The 20,355-nt window shown below is 38.8% G+C and overlaps 1 protein-coding gene across 2 annotated transcripts in view; it reads right to left on the bottom strand.

Moving 5' to 3' along the window:
* The window catches only part of RXFP1 (relaxin family peptide receptor 1), a 78,141-nt gene extending 60,060 nt beyond the window's left edge, over positions 1-18,081 (bottom strand). For both annotated transcript variants that reach the window (XM_045831286.1, XM_045831287.1), the window contains exon 1: positions 17,819-18,081. In XM_045831286.1, the coding sequence (XP_045687242.1) occupies positions 17,819-17,867 (49 nt within the window). In that variant the 5' untranslated portion in view covers positions 17,868-18,081. The remainder of the gene's footprint in view (positions 1-17,818) is intronic.
* Positions 18,082-20,355: the final 2,274 nt, after the last annotated feature.

Raw genomic sequence — 20,355 nt, 5'->3', positions numbered from 1 at the left:
CCAAGGGTTTATAGCCTTAAGAATTTCAAACTTGCCCAGCTACATCCCACAAACGAGTAAGCCAATTCTTTGAAATAAATCACTCTCTATATCTGCATCGACAACTAGCTATACATACATATGCATGTATACTTACATATAAATATAAGTCATATAAACATAAAAATCACCTTATATGTGTGTGTTCATGTGGGGATTTACTATAAATGCATAGTGTGTGTTTGTTTGTGTGTGTATATATATAAATGTATATATATTTTCTGCTTGTTCTGCTTCTCTCATGGAACCTTAATTCAGCATATGAGGAAGTTTTTGTGCCTCTCCCCCAAAGAAGTAAGAATCTTAGTATCAGTTGGTAAACGTTTATTGAGTGAATAAGTAGGCCTCTAAACAGAGTAGTCGAGATCTATCAATGTTTTTTGATTTGCAGCATTTAAAATTTATCCTTTTTAGACTTGGTTTTGTGGCAAAGCCACAACTGCAGTTACATCTAACTCTGTTTCCCCCAGGCCTGCACTTGTATGGCTAAACTCAGTAGGAGAAAAGCACGTGATCCATTTCAAATTCAGGACACAAATCTAAGTGGGTCCTTGATGCTGACCAGCAGCTGTGCTCTTTTCCATGGTTCCCTCTTTCCTATATTCTCTCTGTCTCCTAGATGATTATTTTATTCCTTCTCTGCTCAACCCCTAGCACCTCCTCTCCCATATTCCTACCTCAGTCCTAAACCCAAGGCCATCAGAGGAGCCGCTCAAATCTCCCACTGCATCTCCCCTGGGCCACCCTCATGTGCTCTGCCTCCTCACCCTTGTTGTGGAAAAGCTGCCTTTGCTCCCGCCTAATGCCAGCCTCACAGCTGAGCTCCCAGGTTACGTCTCCTGTCTCCTCAGGACACATACCAATGATTCCCCTTTCTCTCTTAGCTTTGTCAATTTTACCTCTTTGTTGGGTCATTCCCAACAGCCTGAAAAGGTACCATTATGTCTCCCTTCTTAAGAACAAGACAAGACAAAAAAAATTGTCATTTTTCATGCCAGTTACATCCCCACTTCTTTTCTCTCTCTTAAGCATAACTTGTCAAAATTTTCTGTACTAGTGTCTCTGTTTCCATTTTTGTGTTTAACTTTATTTCTAAAGTTTTGGAAATTCATTAAATATAATACTAACATTCCCTTGTGAATTTGGGTTATCATGTCGACAATGCCCTTAGGGCCTTTTGAGGGGACTTGTTACTTTTTTTATAGTTTTTTTCCCACAATTCTTCACCAGCTGTCACTCTAGCTATTATTCATTCATCTGCCTCCGTGGTCTCAGTACTCTAATTACCATCTCTAATTCACTATTGGAATCTGCTGGGGCTAAAAATGCAGATACTCAGACACGTCAGATGCCTGCCTGTGTGAAGAATGAGCAAATAAGCTACGAATGAGGGCCTGTCTGGGTTTTCAAGAATCTTAGTTTTGAGGTTCTAGGGTAAGAAATATCCAGTTGGATAAGATGTTATAAATAATGCTTAGGGCTTAATATTCTGCCATAATAAACATTTAAACATTTATTTAATAAATGTGTACATTTCCTAACACATAAAGTAGTATAGTAGCCATTTCTAGTTTTTCTATTTATACATTTCTAGACTATATCACAAAATATGACAAAATTCTTTTCCTGACTCTCCAACCATCACATTTCACTCCTGCTCACTGATGTGACGGCAGTCAGTTTTATTGATTACACCAGAAGTGCAGTCAAGACATAAAGGTCCAGAAATAAGGGCAGTTGTATTTCTTTGTAATAGCTCTTCCGTTCAGCATCTAATTTCCATCCCTTGTCTCATTGGTGATTCCAATCTGTATTATCTCATGTCTGGGTAATAAATTTTTAACGGCTTCCTTTTGGTTAGACTTTAGACTTATAGTCAAAGCATCCCCAACTGACCACAACCTACTTTTTTAAACCTAAGAATCCATTATATTAATCTTTTACTCCACTTAGTTTATTTTTTCCTTTCAGATTTTTGACATTCACTCTATTGTAGTCACTAGGCTAAGCATTTTATATGCCCTATTTTATTTCATCTTCAGGACTCCATTAACTAATTATTAATAGTATCATGATTTTACAGTTGGAAGGTATAAGTTACTCGGGGATCACAGAACTAGTAAGTGGCAGAACTGAGATTCAGACTCAGGTGTGTCTGATTCCAGAACATGTGTTCTTTCCCATGGTGCCTCTACTAGTCCCCCATATTGATCTGCTTATGAGTCCCTGAAAAATCATTTGTACTTTTGCTTCTCCTTGTTTTGACTTATGACAGTGTCCTTGCATATCTTCTTTTTCATCTAAGTATTCCCCTTCATAATCAAGCTCAGTTATACATTTGAACTGACTTCCTCTTCCGTTCTGGGTAATCTGTCCCTTTTGAAATTTCTGAGTGCAAGGATAAGATGCTGCTTTATTGGGGCACTTATGTTTGTGTTGCCCTGAGTGGCTATTTCAAGCTATTTCCTTGCAAGGTCAAAGATAAACATGATTCATCTAAATAGACATTTTCCTATTGTTTCTTGATGAATGTATTAGAGGCAGCAGCTTTAAAAATTCAGACTCATGGTTCACATAGAGCACTAATTTCCAATGAAGAAAATGGTTTATTACCCTAGCTTCTCCTTCCTTAATATTGAGAAAATAAATTTCAAAAATTAAAAAGGGGTAGATACAATTCTCCCATTATTTTCCTCTTTAGAGAAGTAATTTCCAGAAATAAACAACTGAATAGATAAAACCTCATGGAGAACTTGCCCAAGTATGGGCAAGAGGGACCAAACAGAACAGAGTGAAATCGTATGTACCATGTATTCTGAGTGGCAGATACTATAACACTGATTCAGTAGAGTTATGTTCTATTCCTAGGCATGCCTGTAAGTCGATGGGCAAATCTGGGCAAGTCACTTCATCTTCCTGGATTTCAGGTTTCCTCACATGTGCGAGAAGGAGACAGTACCAGTTATTGTAACATTATTTGGTTCTAGGTGGGAGATGAAGTATTAATAAGGAAAGTTCATTTTTAAGGGGAGGTACAGGAAGAAAAGATCAGTGAAGAAAAATTGAGAAGAAATATAGAATGGAATTGAGAAGGACAGAATGAATAGATTTAACTAGTGACTGGAAGAGTCAGAGAAACTTAGTGGACTACCCACTACCTATTTCCCCCTTTTCCTCTAACAATGGGATCCCCGTTTTGTCCGTGGTGACGATGTGCTCAGCACCAGAAGGTGAGATGACTGACCTCACCATTAATGTTATTCTTGTTTTCTACCTGCCCTCCTGCCTTGGCAGTAACACTTGTGGGACCAAATTCTGACCAATGAGGTTTAAGAAGTAGAAGTCGTCTTAGAATAATTTCTGGAAAAGCTATTGCTCTCCTGATAAAAGGGGAGAGATGAAGCTTCATGCTACTTTTCCTTTTTTTCCTGCTTTGACCATGGACTTCATCTCTGGCACTAACAGTGGCCATCTTTCCATGCACTAGGAGGTAAGTGTTTAATGTAATCACCAGTGCAGAAAGGATGGTGGAGTGGAAAGAGCCTAGGACCCCCATGGCATGGCCGAGGGACTGCTCCAAGACCAGCAAGCATCTACTCTGGACTGTGTTTATATGAGAACAATAAATTCTTGTTTTTTTAGTCCACTTGGGTAAGTCTTTCTCTTTGTTGCATCTGGAATGCATTTCTGATACAGAGGGGATTGATGGAAATAGCAATCCAGACTCTACCCTGGAGGAGACCATGAGAACTGTGAGTGTAAGTAGGTGAGGGGACCCTGAAAATGACCACCAGTGGGTTGAGGCATGGTGTGGGATGAGGCTTGCGGTTTCAGAAATGAATGAGAGTTGATGGATAAGTGTGATGTCTTTGAAGAGTGGAAGAATGAGTAAGATGTGAAAATGGGAGATTCTGTGAGTCATAATTTTAAAGAAAAATTGATGCAAATGGAAAGGTCATCCTCCAAAACAGCATGTAGTTGGTATATTTCTGTGATAACATTTTTAACAGTCCTGCGTTCACAAGAGCTGTACTTTCAGGTATATAAAAAAAGAGTACTTGGATCAGATACACTCAAATTGAGAAATGTTCTACAGAACAAGTGGCCCGCATTCTTCAAAACTCAATGTCATTGCCTTCAGATTAAAGGGGACTCCATAGCTGTGGCTGCTGAATGCAAGGTGTGACCCTGGACTGGAGTCTAGGTTAGAAAAACATTTTTTTCTATAAAGGTTATAATTAGGACAAATCAATGAAATAAAAATATGGACTTTATGTTAGGTAGTCTTGTTTTATCAATGTTAAATTTCCTGAATTTAGTAATTGTATGGGTTTAGTAATTGTATAGTAATTGTATGTAATTCTTAGGATGTACAGGCTGAAGTATTTAGGAGTGAATGGGCATAAGGTTTGCAACCCACTCTTAAACCATTCACGAAGAAAAATATGTATGTATGTATGTATGTTTGGTGAGAGACAGAAAACAGATGTGGGAAAATGTTAACAATGGGCGTCTGTAGTTGAAAATATATGGGTCTTTATTGTACTAGTTTTGTGAAGAGTTTGTAGGTTTAACATTTTTTCAAAGTAAAATTTTTAAATTTGGTAAATATTTTAATATTTTAACTTGTGGTGGAAACAGTTCCTAAAGTTTCTAGGTTTAAAAATTGATATTATGTGAAAAGTGTTAAACTTCCCTTTGCTTGGCATTTGAGTTTATACCCACACAATTTTTGAGTAAATCTGAACTTACCTGGACACCCTATACATGTGTGTGTAATGTATGTGCTTGTTAAGCTTTCTGAATAGTATTAGTGTGAGACACAAAGAATTTTAATGCCAAGAATATTGTTTATATGATATATTATTCCTTATCATCTCTGTGTTTCTGACTTGGAGTTTATGATTTTTCTACCCCATTTTTAACACAAAGAAAAAGTTCAAATGCATTTACAGGCTATGGGAGTTGAATAGGCTTTATTGACATAGGTGTTTACGATGCGTAGTGAGGAGGATATTAACTTTTCTGGGGGAAATGCAATAAGCAGGATTCTGAATGTCATGAAGGAGCAGCTCAGAGCAGGTCTGTAGCCTACAGGTTAAGTGGCCACTGTTCCCATGGTAGCTATTACTTTGTGAATAACATCTATTATAGGCTTAACTTTAATGCTTTTCCATACAACTACTTATTATTCAGTAAAACCAGAGCAGCTTATTAGAATCTGAATGGTATTATCCTGCTTTTGCCTTTTTTTGAAATTGCTACAGCTTCAGACAACAGAAGTCCCCGAGGTTTGCTCCCTACACCTGTCCTGCACATTCACAGCACCAGCTCAGTGCAGCTGCCATCCGGCAGGAAGTGTTACTCTTAGAAGTGCCATTGTGGCCTCGGTGCAGTTTTGTTACTTCTCAGTTTCTTCTCCTAGAACATGGGGATTAATATATTTCTCTCCCAAGTTTTTCTGTATGATTAGATAAAGCTAATGGGAGGCCCCTCATTGCCTTTCACAGAAGTCACATGTACCAAACGGGTTTGAAAGAAGAATTTCTCTTCTTTCTAAGTCCATAGGTCTTAACTTCTGGGTTATTTCTATTTGTGCTAAAATATATATTTCATAGAATCTCTACTATTCCACCAGTCACTCATTCATGAAATGGTAAGCACCATGGGCAAAATATTGACTGAGATGCCAAGGGTCACATGTGGTCCACTTTGAGGCTGGGGCCCTCTCCGATACCAAGCAGGTATTGCTTATGTCTTTCTTTTCTTATAACGTCTATCAGGAACAATACTCTTCTTAATGTTTTCTAGAGCACCCTCATCCTCAAACCTCCCATGATTGAGTTCTGATGAACCCAAGCCACCTGTGGTGCTTAGCTTGTGTTGCTGATTCCCTTGCTTCTTATCGCTGCCATCTCAAATTAAGAGTGAAGCCTGTGAGGGGAATTGGTTGCTAATTGGGTCACGAGGTCAAGCAGTGAGGAAGGCTTCATCTTCTCTGCTCCGGTCATACTCTGTTATTGTGGTTGTCATCCGGGCTGGCTCTGAGTGGCTGGCTGCTCACCTGCCCATCTGCACCCAGCTCACTAGACAAATAAATAGGTTGGAAGCTCACCTGTGGCAGCACCATTTCTCTAGAACTGCATCATTAAGCAGAGAAGCCATAGAGTCTATGACCATTTTTCTACATTTTTTCTCATTTAAATGGAAATTTCTTTAGCTGCTCTCTGATCCTTAAAATTGTTTGCATTCTCTCATCTTCCAGGTGCAAAGGATTCTCTTTTTCTCTCCCTTCACCTCCCTCCTGCGATCCATCAGCAAAGGCTGGAGGTTTTATCCCCGCAACTACCCTGAATGCGTCCACCTCTCATCTCTGCTTCTTTCCCCCATAGTGTCAGCTGCTGTCCTTTCTTAGCTGCACTTGTCTCTCACTTGGACCTTCTGCTTTCATTCTTGCCCCTTGGCAACCTGGTCTCTATACAGCATCCAGAGGGAGCTTTGGAAAATAAGTTAGATCACAAAAATGTCCTCTTTCAGACCTTTGATTTTTATCCTATTGTCCTTAGAATAAAATAAACTCTTTACCATCACCTTTCAATTGAATGAGCCCCTCCTTCCTATTCTCTGACTTGGTTTCTTTCCACTTAGTTTGAGCCACATTGACTGTCCTCTCAGTGGGCTAAGTTGGTCTCACGTGAGGGCCTTTGAATGAGCAATTCTACCAATGTGGATGGCTGGATTGTTCTTCTCCCGAGGCCATGGCTGGCTATTCCTCATGATATAGGTCTCAGCACAAATATCTCTCCTTTAGACTGTTTGGGATCACTCTACCTAAAGCCCCTCCACATTCCTTGCTAGTCACTCTCTTATTACACCATTCTTTTTTTCTCTCTTCTTCACAACACTTCTTTTACTGTCTGAGATATTTTATTTATTAGTTTGCATTTTTGTTATTTGACTGTTGCCTCTAGAACATAAACTCCTACAGGCAAGGATCTTTATGTTTTGTCTACCACTGACTTCTGATGCCTGTGTTGGTGCTATGCATATTGTAGGAACTAAAAAAAAGTTGATGCAAAGGAGAATGAATAATTGTTTGTATATCTGAAACATGTAGAACAGTATTTTTGTATGGTGGTGCTGTGAAGGTCTCTTTAATGGGTATGGTATGTGGCCCTTCTCTACGGCTTCAGCTAATTCCCAGTTTCTGTAAATATCAACCAAAGGCATCTGGGGCCTGATCCTAGCTTAGTCAGCTACCAAGCATTTGTTTCCTCAATGGACATGGGCTTTATATCATTCTGTGCAAAACCTCCATTCCAATTACTTATTTACTATGGTCCGAAGTACATTCTCGAGTGTGGCTTACAAAGATCTCATGATTTAGTTTCAATGATCATCTCTAACTTTATCTCCAATCATCTGCTTCAGCCCTAGTTAGTCCCTGAGCTTCTCATTATTTCCTTAACCTGCCAGGCCCTTTACAGTCTCTGTAGCCTTGCCCGCACTTGGTCCGTTCCCACAAAACCTTCTTTTCTTTCCCTGGGAAGCAGTAAGTGGTAGATCTGAATTCAGTTCAACTTCTTTGGTTAGTGTGCTGATCTGGAAATGGATATAAGAATACTTGTCTTATACAATGGGAGATAATATACATAATTATATATCATGATTTGCTGTTTGTATGGTGAATGGAAAGAAGTTAGACCTGTGTGTTAGATGAACCTGAGTTCAAGTTCTGCATTAAGCACTCATGTTCCTGTGGCCTTGGCAAATTCCCAAACCTGAGACTTAGTTCATCATCCTGACAAGTGAGGATATCTTACTCTTCAGGGTTAAGAATTTAACCAAACAACACTTGTAAGTGTTTATCATTTAACCAGAACTTCAGTAATGTAATTGAATCTAACAATAGCTATAGCAATATAAATAATTTATGTTAATAATCAAAATATGGTAACTGTGGAATAGCACATTTTATGTATCTAAGTATACAGAACAAAGCACATTATAATATGTACTAAAAATAGCAATGCCCCCAGGATTAATTTAACAGCAGCGTAGGTGTCTGGGGGCTAACTAGAGGAGACTGGGATGGTGCCGCTTCTAGGAAGAATGGGCACATCATGTCGTACCATTTATCACAAACTTTTATTTTTTTACTTTCCATCAGAAAGGATGTATGGGAGAAAGTTAATAGGTAAACACAATGATCTGTTTTTTGTTTTTTTTTTTTCACAAATATCAAATCACTTTTATATTTTGATGTTTTCATCTAAAATGTCATTAGTGTTGGTTAGAACAATAGGAAAAGAAAGCATGTAGTAAAATGTAGGGGAAATAAATTAAAAGTAAAAATAACACAAAAAGTGTGTTTAAGTAGAATAAGAGGAATCTGTTTGGGCAACAGAATGGAAAGGTGGGAGGAAATACAGGATTTTGAGTCATGTTATTTGAGTTAGAATCCATACTGGGTGGGCACATTTGTGTATGACTTAAAAAATTAAGATGCCACTTTGATAAAGTGAATAACCTCATCCAACATTATGTCAGTTTTAAAAATTCTTATTTTCCTTTAGAAGATTTTTGAACGCGAGGGTGAACAGGTATATTCACTTGTGTTCCCTTAAGATTATGGGGAAATGCAGCCAAATATTTACTACCAAACATTTTGCAAATTCTCAAGTTCATATTTTACTAGGGCATTTCATTATAATTATTATTTCAAATTACTGTGGCTTCGTATTTATAATTCTTGCTTACAAATACTCTGAGGGGGAGCAGCATTCACCACCCCAAAATGTGCCACTGAGACAAGTGGATGGTTTTGGGCTGAAAGCATTAAAACCCAACAGACTCAGAAAAAAGCATTTTGTCTCCCCTTTAACTGCTTAAAAGAATTTAGATAGGGGGCTTATACCAGGAGAAGAGCTATTATCAGAGAGAACTTTTTATATTGGAAAGACCTGCATGGCAGGGCTTTTAACAAACAGTGTTAACAAACATTTGGTCGTCTCATCTTCCTGTGGAATGTCTTCCTCCCTTTTGAAGAAGCGCCAAACCCCTACCTGTGCTCCTTAGCTCAGGATGGTCGGACAAGCCTTAATTACCTGCTGGCTGTGTCCGGGACGGGGGTGGGGGGGGGGTGGGGGGGCGGTGAGGAAGATGTCTCATGTCTTTGGGGCTCCTGTGCATATGAGATTTCTTTCCTGTTAATCTGTTTTATGTCAATTTAATGATTAGAGCAGTCAAAGAACCTAGAAGGGAAGAAAGGAAGAATTTCCTGCCCTTGTAGTTTCATGCTTTTATCATATACCCACACATACTTCCTTCTTGGTCATTCCTTTTCATCCTTCCACCACCAAAACTAGGCAGTTAGGTTGAGCTTTGTTGCCCAGGGAAGGCAAAGCATAAAAGATCTGTTCTAGAATAGTCAAGTTCTTGCCTGAGTTCCAAAGTTTAGAAGCCATGGTTTTCAACTGTTTTGCAAAAAAACAGGTGCTTGAGAGAAAATGTTTTCTTCCTATTTATGTTTTTGAATTCTACTGTCTTAGCTTTGAATATTAAAAAAAACAAATACTAAAGAACACAGAGAATTGAGTCTTTCCATGACCTGTAGAGAGATTTAAGCATTGACCTTGGTAAGAACTAAAGGTGACAATGAACTGTTCTGTCCCTTTGGAATCTAAAATCCCTAGGGGAAGGGAGGAAGTGAAAATCACCAAGCAAGTTTAGGGGGTTACCCAAACAGAGGTGATTCTTATCTCCAATTCTAATACCCAGCTGGAGGAAAGGACAAGTCTCTAGCAGCACATACACTCTGTCTCATGGGAGGGGATGGGGGAGCCATGGTGGAAGGGTAAACTAGAGAGAGGGTCTGAGTCAGCCCAAATCTCCCTTGACTCCTGACGGATGAGGAAGGATATTTGAGGGTGTCCTTTGCTTTCCCGAGAAGGCTGGCTCTGGGCAGTCAACATAAAGCAGTGTCGTTTGGGTGAGAAGCGCCTGGATTATCTGGCCCTGGTCCTGGAGAATACGGAAGTGTGTTTGCATGCTTCTAGCAGGTGCTGATGCCAGCACCTAGCGGAATGAGGGAACTCTCACAAGAAGCAGAAATGTTCATCTCTCTTCCTACTCTCCACCTTGATGTTTCAGAAGCTGCCCCCAAACCAAGATTCTGTTGGGTAGAAGGGGAAGAGAGTGGAGTGGGTATGAGTTCTTGAATTGATTTAGATTGTATTAAAAAAACACTTGATTTTTAAGCCTAGCTACTTTGAATTAGCAAATTTAAATGTCTGTTATTTTATGGAGGAGTCATGAGCTCTGAGTTATCATAAAAACATTAAATTTAAACATTAAATTTCTGTACACCTGAAAATTGTTTCCTAAAAATAGAAAGCAATTTTACTATATACTATACCTGGTTTTGATTTACTTAATTTAATGATGGGGCAACACTATTAAAGTGTGTGTGTTTGTGTGTGCAATAGTTTATAGCATGTCCCTCCACCCTCAACTTGCATGACAGAAATGCTGGTACTGCCTTTTTAAACTTCCTCTCTGAACTCCTCTCCCACTCTGCTTTTTGAGGAAAAAAATAAAAAGATGAAAACTGAGAGGTAAATTCTCCTGACAAAATCAGTCAGAGTAGAAAACAAACGTTGCACCTAAGAAGGCTGTGCAGCGGAGGGGCGTGTGGAGTACCGAGCGCATCAGGAGTGGGGGCTGTGTGACGGGGAACAGGGGCCAGACAGGGGACCACGTAGCCCTGGATCGAAGAGAGAAATCTCGGATGTGAACAGTGTCAGAGGCTCTGGGGACTGGAGAGTGATGACAAGAGCAGAAGGCGTGGGGCTTTAACGAGACTTGTGTAGATCACTTATAACGGACTATTATTTAAATCTTTTCAGAGGCATGAGTGGTTTCTCGAGGAGTTTCTTGAAATGTGAACCCGTTCTGGGACTGGATCACACATAATGGCTTTATAAGGGTTACAACTAGCATCGTCACCAACACTACATGCCTTCGTTTGTTCCTCACCCTGCCTCTATACCGTGGGCCTCTGGTGAGCTCACCGGTTTCTTCTTTTATCCGTGAGCATTGCCTTGATAACTTCCATTCTCCTCGGTCAGTACCACGTTCATTCATTCTTTCTTCTTCATTGATCTGTTTAGGCATTCATTATAATTCTGCCATAGGCAAAATGTTGAGGGGATATAATAATGATAAAATGTTTGGCTTTGGCCTATCTGTTCACATTTTAATTTAATAATTACACCAGTGCCTATTCATATCTATCCATCTTAGACTGTGAAAACCTAGAGGGAAGGGAATGAATCTATTTTTTTGTGTGTGCAGCTCCTTCCAGATGTTGACTATAATAGACTATAAAGATAATATTGAACCTGACATATATACTTGCATAGAAACTTTGAAAACAAAGATGCCTAAGACTTAGCTGCACTACAAAAATATTTGTGTAATTTTTTTTTTCATTAAAACTGATTTGATGGACAAATGATTTGCGACATTATTTCAGGTCAACACTGGGGACAAATGCTCAGTTGCTGAGAAAAGTTATTGAACTTCAACAAACAAACATAATGTGCGTTTCCAGGGAGCATAACTTGTGCTGTGAGCTAAAAGATCAGGGGTAAAGACTGCAGTCAGAAGAGCAGAAATAAAAATCTAAATTTAACTTAGCCAAACCAGCCACCTCTCTTGATCGTCACACAAAGGAGGTTAAATGGAGGTTAAGAAAACAGAAAGTTTGACTGATCATGTCTCCTTGTCTAAGTTTGAAATGTGTGGTGAGAAAGCAGAAGCATTTATAAACCAAGAAGCAGTTTTTGCAGTTTCCAACAAAGCAGGCACAATTAGGAATGTAAAAATGACAGATCTTCTGGGCTATTGAAAATGAGTCAAACATTTCTAGCCTGCTCTGGAAAAACCTATTAAAATATCAAATGGCTGGGATGAGCAGGGGACTATGAAAGAAGAGGCTGAAAATAAAGATAAGAATCAGAGGTTTTGTGAGTGAACATAACAGCAGCCTGATCTGTGTTCTATCTCAGAAGCCAGTGCCTGATGCAGCTGGGAACTTAATCATTTATTTTCATTAACTTACACTTGCAATATGGGGCCTGGATACGGGCTTCCAAAAAAGCTTTATGGGATGGCTTATCTGATTTCTCTCAGTAGATCCAGGCACATATGTTTATAAATTTTCTTCAGAATTTATCAATTCATGCTCATTTGCACATCTTAACCTGCAACATTTCAATTTCAAATATGTAAAGTAAGATTTAAATGGCCATAGCTACAGACACATGCACGGTCATGATTTCCTTACCCTGCGAGGATCTGATGTTGGAACCATCTTACTAAATACTACAAAAATTAGCCAAAAGGTTTAGGGATCCAGGTAACCACACAATGGGTGTGTATGTGTGATCTTCATATAGCATGCTTAATAGGCAACTGCCCTCTATGAAAGTCCCAATTCATGAGGAGGTGAATATTAGGGATAAGAGGTGGGTAGAAATAAGAATTCTGGTTGCAGGTTCAGGGACCAGGAGAGGAGAGTTTCTCTATGTGTGCACTTTGTCAGGAGGTATGGTGGGACTAAGGAATAGGAGAGATGAAGTGCTGGGGAGAAAGAGAAGCTGGTTGATTAGAATTGGAAGTTAATATCTGGGCCACGAGAGGTCAGGGGAGGACGTTTTCCCGGGAAAAAGAAAGGGGATTTCACTTGGCACTGAATCGCCTGTGTGTGGGAGGGACAAAAAGGAGGGGAACTAAGCATACAACAGGATTAAAACTTGAAGGAGGTGGGGCAGTTGTCAGGGAGACTTTATAATGTTCATATATTGACTTAATTTCAATGCCTGGTACAGAAATAAATGCAAAGACAGTCTCATCTCACATGATAAATAAGAAATTAGGCTGGCGTGTTAATGGATTGTTTATTACCAGTGTGGGGTTTATTCACTAGCAAATCATGAATTGTTAATACCTTTGGGTAGCTTTACCCAGCAGCAGATATATCTTGCTTCTGTAAGTGTCCTGTCCGTCCCCATGAAGTTGGAAAACATGTTAATCCATCTGAGGAAATTCTGTGTGTGCTGAGGTGGGGAGAACAGGGGTGCGGCAGGAAAAGAGCTCGTTTAGGGTGACTCTATTCCATGTGAACAGTCTCAGCTGGGCTCATCTCTCTGGCACCAGCCTCAGCATAGGCATAGAGATGACATGGTACTCTTTTTGAGGAGGAGGAATGGTTGGTGGGTGAGGTTAAGTACCTAGGTACTTGTTGCCCAATGTATTTTGGGGGTACCAAGAGAAAAGAAAGTATCTGTCTTGAAACTAGAAGCAGAGAGTTTCTGAGAGTCTACAAATTAGTCCTGAAAAATTGGCAAAGTTTATTCCACTGTCGCTCCATGACATGTGATGGAAAGGGCTGTATCTTTAAAAACGGTTTAGTTGTCTGGGCAACAGCAAAGGAGCCTGGGCGGGAGAGGGAGAGGGAAGGGAGAAAGTGAAAACATCCACTGGGCCTTAGTCTACTTTGAGAGGTTTAAAAGCCCCTTTCACTCAAGTTCCTCCGGGCCTGACTGTAAGTTTGGACTTGGGAAGGTGCAATTAGAACCTTTCCTCCTCGGACCATTCTGTCTTTGATTGTGAGGATGAGATAAATGGTGATCTACCAGGCACGCAGAAAAGGATTTATACTAGTTTGGTGTGCTTGCAAAGCCTTAATCTTTGAGGCTAGGATTTTGGAAGGTAATATATTTATTTTTAGAACCTCAGCCTAGGTCCTTTCTATTCTAAGATGATGTTTTACTGTTTTGATATTTCCTGCCCTTCTTATCCTACATATGAAATGTGGAGACCCACTTTTAAAAGTGAGTAGAGGATAATAGAGCTGAAAATAAAAGAGAACACAGGTAATACCACCTCAGTTTCTTTTTCTGTAAGAATAATGGCACTTCACTATGTAAGCTTTAAGTTTCCTCTGGACTCAGGAAAGTCTAATTTTGTGAAACCTAAATTTAAAAAGTACTTTCTAGAAGATATGTCAGTGCCAGGACTCAAGGTAAAGAACATGAGGTCTCGTGAATATCCACTTGGAATTCAAAAGTAAGGACCTTATCAGCTGGGTCAGTTCTGCACATCAAACTAAGGTGGATTGAGTTAATATCTGAGCTCCTTCCTTTTCCTGTTTCCTCATTTGTTGCTTTCCTATCCAAGGTATTCAGTGAAATGATTGTTTTTGGTTAATGGTACTATTTAATACTAAATAAAGCAATTTCTGATAAGGATTCATGATAAAACTTTTCCTGGGGAATGTTTTCTAACTTCTAACTTTACAGTAATTCTAGACTCCTAAAAAGTTCCAAAAATAGTGGAGAGGTTCCATATACCCTTTACCCAGCTTTTTCTAATAGTAAAAACTTACATAATCATGGTACATTTTCAGAACTAGGAAATTAATATTGGCATAATACAGCTAACTGTAGAGAGAGGAAGTTTTTTTTTAAATTCTGACATTGGGATATATTTATTGATTTGGAAGAGACAGGAAGGGAGACAGAGAGAGAAAGAAACATTGATGTGAGAGAGAAACATCGATCAGCTGCCTGTTGCCCACACCCCGATTGGGGATTGAACATGAAACCTAGGTATGTGCCCTGACCAGAGATCGAACCCACAAACTTCTGGTGCATGAGATGACACTTCAAACAGCTGAGTCACCCAGCCAGGGAGAGGAATTTTGTAAGAATGAAAATTCCTCAAGGTTAAAAGAAAACCTTTTCTGATCTTAATAGTGCCCCTCTCCGGTACACTTGTCTCACTCTTTGGTAATCCTAGATTTACTTCTGTCTTCACCACTCCGCCCCTTCAGAAGAGGAAACAAGCCATAGTCACCCCTCAGTCCTATTGCTTATTAGAGTACCTGGGATGCCATGAGTATTTTTGGTTAAAAGGGCAACTAATAACTGTTTAAGTCTACTATGCATGTTGTGTGTTTATTTTTAAAGATTTTATTTATTTATTTTTAGAGAGGGGAGGGAGGGAGATAGAGAGACAGAGAGAAACACCAATGTGCGGTTGCTGGGGGTCATGGCCTGCAACCCAGGCATGTACCCTGGCTGGGAATCGAACCTGGGACACTTTGGTTCGCAGCCTGCGCTCAATCCACTGAGCTACTCCAGCCAGGGTGCATGTTGTGTTTTTAAAAACCTTTTATACACATTACTTCCACTGACTATTTTCATGGTCTAGAGGAACAGGCATAGACTTTGAAAGCATTCAGATCCTGGCATTTATTAGCTTGAGTCTTATGACAAGATACTGAATGTCCTTGGGCTTGCTTTCCTTCTGTGCTTAATTGTATCTGCATAATAGAGTTGTTTGGAAGATTCAGGGAAGTAATTTAGGTAATAAAAAAAGCAAACATAAGGCATCTGGGAGGAAGATAGGGTAAAAGATTTTGTTGCCATTTTACAAAATAAGGCTCAGAGTGGATAAGTCATTGTCAAAAATCATAGAACCAGTACATGACAGTGCTGCTAAGCATCTTAGGTCAGCTGTCTTCCATGACAACTGTTCCCAGGCAACAGGAACATGAGTGAACAAACCAACAATTACAAAAGCAACAACAACCATGAGGCTACAGAGATTTAAGACTTTGTCCCCATGTCACAGTTGACTTCTTTTGCTACATGTATAGGAAATCCTCTCTTAGGTGGGGTTGGGTGATGAGATAAACTAAAAGGTGAGTCATGGTGTGGGTTACTATTTTGGGGCCCCTGTCACATGCCCCTCTGTGCCACCCATCCAGTTGACACCAACATATCCAGGAGTCTTTCTGGCCAGCTCAGCACCAGCTGTTTATGGACTCATGCTCTGTGCAAGGCATAGAAGGACTCGGAGCACTCAAACATTCTCATTGCATCATAAAAACATCTCATGTATTTATTTACTTTTAAGATTTCATTTAGTTATTTTTAGAGAGAGGGAAAGAAAGGGAGAAAGAGAGGGAGAGAAACATCAATGTGAGAGAGAGACATCAATAGGTTGCCCCTCTCATTAGTTGCTTCTCGTACACGCTGCAACTGGGGATTGAACCCACAACGCAGGCATGTGCCCTGAACTGGGAATCGAACCTGCCACCTTTCATTTTGCGGGACAATGCCCAACCAGTTGAATCACACTAGTCTTACGTCATTATAAAAATATTTTAAATCACAAGTACTTAAATTTAAAAAGTTGGAGGGCTTTGACATCACCGTCATCATCATTATTAACTATTTTCTATTTCTGCTCATAAAAATAATTTTTATTAACAAAAGAGAACATGTAAGCATGGAACTGTTTTACTAACCTGAAATGACTGGTAGCTCATCAGCCTAACTTGCTTCTTAAACATTCCTAACGTGTTTTACATATGTAACTGTGAATTTCTCATGCTAGTATGCCTATTTCGGAAGTATTCCTTTGGTTTATGTGATCTATTCATTTTACTGAAATGGAATAGGAGATGGCAGAATGTGTTATTGATTTATGAGAATGTTGGTGGCAAATTACAAAAACTCTGATAGCTTAAACACTTGGTTTATAATTAGAAACTTTCAGTTTCTGGTGGGGTTTGCAATTTGATCCCTCTTTCCTAATGGGAATGCCTGTAATCAATATTAGAGATGGGGGAAGATAGGAAATAGAATGTTTCTCCAGAATTCTGAGTAATTTTTTTATGTTGATGCTCCCACCTTTGGCCATTAAAGTGAGATGTACTAGAGGTCAGGAGGAGAGAAAGAGAGACAGGAAAAAAAGCCATTCGGTGTAGTACATGCTGTCAGAATTGGGACAGTTTAGAATGAAATTTCCTCTGAGCTATTCCTCAACAGAATAGCTTCATGTAAACAAACTTTTAAGAGATAGGGGGATATAAACATACTTATGAATTCTAAATTTGTTAAACTGTAATCATTTCTGGCATCATAAGGTATTAAAGCTACCCAGAAAGTTTTCTTTCTTGATTCACTTTGACTTTATCATCATTTATTACCCAGGAAACAAAAGCATTTTATTCCTATTTACATAATATAATTTAACTAGGCTTTACTGCAGAATGACTCTTCCCTTGATTAAAAATATTCTGAAAAATAAACTATGGCACACACAGAGAAAGCAAAAATTGTCATTATACCAAAGGTAAAATGTCCATTGGGGCTCCTTGCACGTCTTTTTCATTGCTTTGTGCTTTCCCTTAATTTTCTTTTAAAGTACAGTGAGAAACCTTGCAAATTAAAAAGGAGTTTTAAGATTGTATATCCTCCTGGGAAGGCACACCTATGATAGCAAGTCACAAAGGACTAAGGCACAAAGCATTACAATTACACAAAAACTGGAAAAAAATGTAAAGATTGCCCAGGATATTTCAGTGGGCAAATTCTTTGACCCAAATATCTTTAAAGACTACTCCTCTTGAAATATTATAAAATTACTTATAAGATTCTTGTTAATATCAGTTAAATTGGTTGTTATGAAGCATAGATTTATATAGCATGTTAATCTTGCCTAACTACTGACTGACAGTATTTTCCAGCTTTTAATAGAAATATCAGAAATGTATTAAGAAGAATAATTCTGAAGGGAGTCATAATTTTGTCAGAAAAAGCATTTTTATCTTAAAAGCATAAACGTAAGTGATGAAAAACTGTACTTGCGACAATTTCATAAAGTACTAAGGTACATGAAATTAAATGCTGAGCATACTTACAATATTTTCCAACAATCAAGAGGTAGAAGAAGACAGGACCAGATGTCATCTCTTTCTTTCTGAGCAACTGATCAAGAAAAGTGGACACAATTTAATCTTAGTTTCTGGGTTGCTTGCATACAGCTCACGGTGGTTGTGTGTATTTCTGGCTGCAATCTTAGCAGCTACAAAACAGTCCTCTCTCCTTTCTCTCTCGTTTCCTCTCCCTCTCTCTTCTTTTCTTTTTTCCTTCTCTCTCTCTCTCACACGCACACACACACACACACACAATCTCTTCTTCCCATCCTCTTTCTCTAAAAGACCTAATGTCCTTACACTCCCCCTCCCCCCACCACACACACCCATATGAACACAAAGCTGAGCAGGGAGGAAAAGTTTCAGACAGAACATACAGGCTCTTCCTGATGCTTAACATCTTGTTTCTATGTCCTGGGATGTCTACAAATGAGGGCATATACGGACACTGACAAATGTTGGAACTAATCAAAGTCATGCTACTGGAAATAAATTGAGCTAGAGATATATTACAAACAAAAAATAAATTTTTCCCTCTATGACTTGAAACTAGAAAAAGAACAGAACAAAAAAACACAGCAAAATGCCTTTGTGAAATTAACCATAAGGCAAGAATAAAAGTGTAAGTACATCAATGTTTTATGGTCTGTCTGAGTTTAGACATTTGAATGATAAGATATTGTTTCAATAAATACAAAGGAATAAAAAACAAGTCTTAAATTTTCTTGAGCTCATGAATTTTACCACTGCGCAGACCATGACCTGTCACTGGTTGAGAAGGAAAGCCTTCCTGGTTTGAATCATAGTCTGTTACTTTGGAGTTGTTAGTTGCTTACTCTTGGCTGAGCTTTGGCTTGCTGGAGTGAAAGAGCTATCCAGCCACGCACTTGTGATCATCAGTGTAATGCATACTGAATGTCTGGCGTAGGACCTAGCGTATAACAGGTGATTACTAAATGGCAGCCATTCTATGATGATGACGATTTTTATTATTTTTATCAGTGGGTAAAAGAGCATACAGATGCAAACAGCATTTCCATGAAGTGCATTTTCTTTTAACTAGGGTACATCATTCTTATTTTGAGAAATTTGTGGGGTTAATGGCTTCTCACCACTCTGCATGTAGGATCTGTTTAAATTACATGTCCTTATATCATTGATTTCAACATAAGAAGCCTATTTCTAAGTGGTACTGAAAGGTTATATTAACACTGCTTTTCTTTTCTTTTTTTCATGTGGAAGTAATTAATAGTGCGAAAAGAGAAATGATATAGAGGAATCTTCACAAGTTCTTATTCATTTATTGGTAGATTTATTTCATGAAGACACCATTCTTTTGGCAGAAATAGTTAGGGTTAGCTGAATTTGAATGCTCATTTGATGTTTATAACAAGCATTCATTAAGTATTTTTATAATAATACTTGAAATATTTTGAGTAGTTACTTTTTATTTATTTTGGAAATGGACTTTCCTGGAAGGATACCTGTGGGACAGGTTAAGTTATTGCTTTTTAACAATATATGAGATCTGTCTGGAAAAAGTTCAGCCATTGTTAATATAACAAGAACGATTTGCATGACATTGATGTAAACTCTCAGCCAAGGAGAGTGGCCTGGAATGTGCATGTGTGAACAATGACGACTTCACTGTACCAGTCAGTGGAGGTGGTAGACATCAGTTAAGTGAGCATGTGTACTGTGTGGCCGCCACATTCAAAATGACTGAGCGAGGAGAGTAATGAATCTGCATCAAATTTTGTATTAAGCTTGAACATTCCTCTGGAAACTATTTGGATGATTCAAAAGGCTGCAGCTATGGTAGCTGGTGATTGGCAGCTTTATCAGGACAACGTGCTCACTCATGCATCATGTCTTTGTGCAGAGTTTTTTGGCAAAATATCAAATCACCCAGGTGACTCAGCTCCCCAGCAGCCCAGGTCTGGCACCCTGTGACTTCTGGCTTTTCCCAAAACCAAAATCACACTTTAAAGGGAAGAGATTTCAGACTGTTGATGAGATTCAGGAAAATACAGCAGGGCAGCTGATGGAGATTGGGGGAATTGTGTGAGGTGCCAAGTGCCTACTCTGAAGGGGGCTGAGGTGTCATTGTCCTATGTACAATGTTTCTTGTATCTTGTATCTTCTTCAATAAACGTCTCTACTTTTCATAGTGCATGGCTGGATACTTTCTGAACATGAACTTAATCTCAAATTATCGTGCAAAACTTCAAAATGATATCTCATTTCACTAAGACTATATTAGATTTGCTAAAATAGATATTTATTTAAAGGAAAAATTTTAGACATTTTCTTAAGGATATCACTTCTTCCTTATTTTCAGCAAATACAGTCAAGCTGGAATATTAGTTTTATATAGGTATATTGGTAGAAGAAACCCAGGAGTGAATATAGAGTACTCCTACCATATATCATAGCAGGCACTTTGGTATCTTGGACAAGAGAATGTTTTTAAAGATTTTATTTATTTATTTTTGGAGAGGAGAAAAGAGGGAGAAAGAGAG

This window comes from Phyllostomus hastatus, unplaced genomic scaffold, assembly GCF_019186645.2.
Source record: "Phyllostomus hastatus isolate PE091 unplaced genomic scaffold, TTU_PhHast_1.1 phas_contig_159, whole genome shotgun sequence".
Classification (NCBI taxonomy): Eukaryota; Metazoa; Chordata; class Mammalia; order Chiroptera; family Phyllostomidae; genus Phyllostomus; species Phyllostomus hastatus.
This window is presented reverse-complemented; position numbering and strand designations above follow the sequence as displayed.